General features: G+C 41.0%; 1 protein-coding gene across 1 annotated transcript in view; it reads right to left on the bottom strand. All coding sequences in view use genetic code 11, as the record gives it.

The window, feature by feature from the left end:
- EGR_02386 (hypothetical protein) overlaps positions 1-2,030 on the bottom strand; it is a gene marked incomplete at both ends in the record, with an annotated part of 20,276 nt that overhangs the window by 12,569 nt on the left and 5,677 nt on the right. Inside the window, 2 exons of the mRNA XM_024491635.1 lie at positions 989-1,070; positions 1,694-1,844. Of these exons, the coding sequence (XP_024353786.1) occupies positions 989-1,070; positions 1,694-1,844 (233 nt within the window). The remainder of the gene's footprint in view (positions 1-988; positions 1,071-1,693; positions 1,845-2,030) is intronic.

Below are 2,030 nucleotides of genomic sequence, written 5' to 3'. Positions count from 1 at the left end.
CATTGCAGCACTTTTAATGTAGGACGCAATCTAGGGAATTTGGCGATACCACCTTTTGCCTCGTCTCTCTCTCTTCCACCCTGTTGGGCCAATCCACCGATCGTAGATTAGGAGGTGGAGTAACTTAAACCAAATTAGAGGCGTCTTAGTTGACGGGTGGTGCTTCGCCCACTGCATATCTTCCTGCAGGCTTGCATTGAGTTATTTAATGCCAAAGGATCTCTGCAACCATTTAGCTGCAAACTTATGGGGACAGCCGACCAGTCGTTAGAGAAGATCCATAGTCATTTGCATGGTTACTTCTCTTTTCTGTGCTGGCATCATCAATTGCATGACTATTGCCAACGTCGAGGAAATGTGGTAGCATATAGTACTGCGAAAAGTTAGGAGAAGTAGAAGAAGGTGAGGGGGATGAATGTGGAGGATGTGGATTAGGAGTAGCTAAAATTGAAGATTAACAAGCTGGTGGATTTTGTAGAGCAAACAGGGCATTTTTTCACAGAGCTGCTTCGACGTGCACTTCTCCATGGCTGAGAGTCAAGTATGCAGGGAAGATCATACTGATTTTCTCCTTTCAAGGTATGGGGTGAACTGATTGGCATGCCAAAGCAGTAATCTACTGCCCAGTTATTTAAGCGGTGTGCAAAAGGACAATAAGTTTTCTTCTAGGCTTCGAGAACGGAGCTTGCTCTTGTTAAGTATATGAGGGTTAATTTGACTATACTTTATTCAACGCGACTAATTTATAAGGAACATCATGATGCGGTCTGTCACGGGTTGTACTGTTACTATTCAATTGCCTTTGTTACAAATTACAGAGGGGTAAGTTTTTCTGACAGTAACATTTTAAATGGCCAAACGCGATTGAATATGGACACGACAAATGGAAGGAATGTCAAACTTTCCTACCACTTGTGTTAAGACGTTATACTTTCCTTGCACAAAGATACCACCTAAATGTGCTTCAATTATTAATAAGCTGACTTACTCTTTCTCTTCCGTATTGTTTAATCGAATGAAAGAAGACACACAACTTCTTGTCGCAATGCTTGCATTTATTTAATGAGTAACTGAGGATGCAATCATTACAACACACAAAGGATGCAGGGGCGCAGTTTTCATTCCTTGTTAGTTATGACGAATTTAAAAATAAAATGTTCTAATAAAGAAATAATGCATACCAATGTGGAATTTACTGTACAGAAGGGTATAAATTTGAAGCAAATGTAACGTATTGAACTTTGTCATGCTGAGAGATCGGATTGACTTTGCAACCTACATAACACAAAAGCAAAATACCGGAAGTTCTGGCATTGACTTAGCCTCATTATGGTCTCTTTGCACAGCGCAAGAGACACTAAACCTGTTTACAAATGCCAGTGGTTAACACAAGAGTGACCACACGTGTAGGACCTCATTTAGCCACCTGAACTACCTGATTGGTTGCCTTAAGTTAGGACACTTCTTAAGGAGACTGGGGGTAGAGGTCAGGATTTTTTGCATGCGCATCCCCTAAGAGTAAATGCAATAATCCTTGGAATCATTAAATTTGCCTCCGAAATTGGCGCATATTTCACTAAAATGCAGTTCTACTACTCCGACAAGGCCAAGCCGCACCGTCGGGGTACAGTGGTTAAGCTCCTACGTCTCCCGTTACCAAAATTGAAAATTTGAGAAACAGCTAAAGCTTTACAAGTGTAGGATTTTGCCAAACACAAAACCAGGAATTAATTGTAGAACTTCATCTACAACTTTCGCAGTATTTCGCCTTAAATACCATTTTACACTGTCCATGATTTCGCACAACTGGGATCCAAGAAGAGATGGGGTAATTTTAAAAATATCTTATGCAGATAACATTTTTAAATGAAATATTGGAAAATATATTCATTCTTTGGAGTCCTAATTAAAGTCCTTAGAGGTCACCGGAAAATGGTGCCGGCATATGAGGGGACCACCCACAAGGGGATCACCGCGAACTCAGCTCATAAAGACGTAGTGGCGATGTGATGCGTGTTCGTCGGAATGCA

This window comes from Echinococcus granulosus (assembly GCF_000524195.1).
Source record: "Echinococcus granulosus chromosome Unknown EG_S00011, whole genome shotgun sequence".
Taxonomy (NCBI): domain Eukaryota; kingdom Metazoa; phylum Platyhelminthes; class Cestoda; order Cyclophyllidea; family Taeniidae; genus Echinococcus; species Echinococcus granulosus.
Note: the sequence above shows the minus strand (reverse complement) of the source record. Positions and strands in the feature narration are given on the sequence as shown.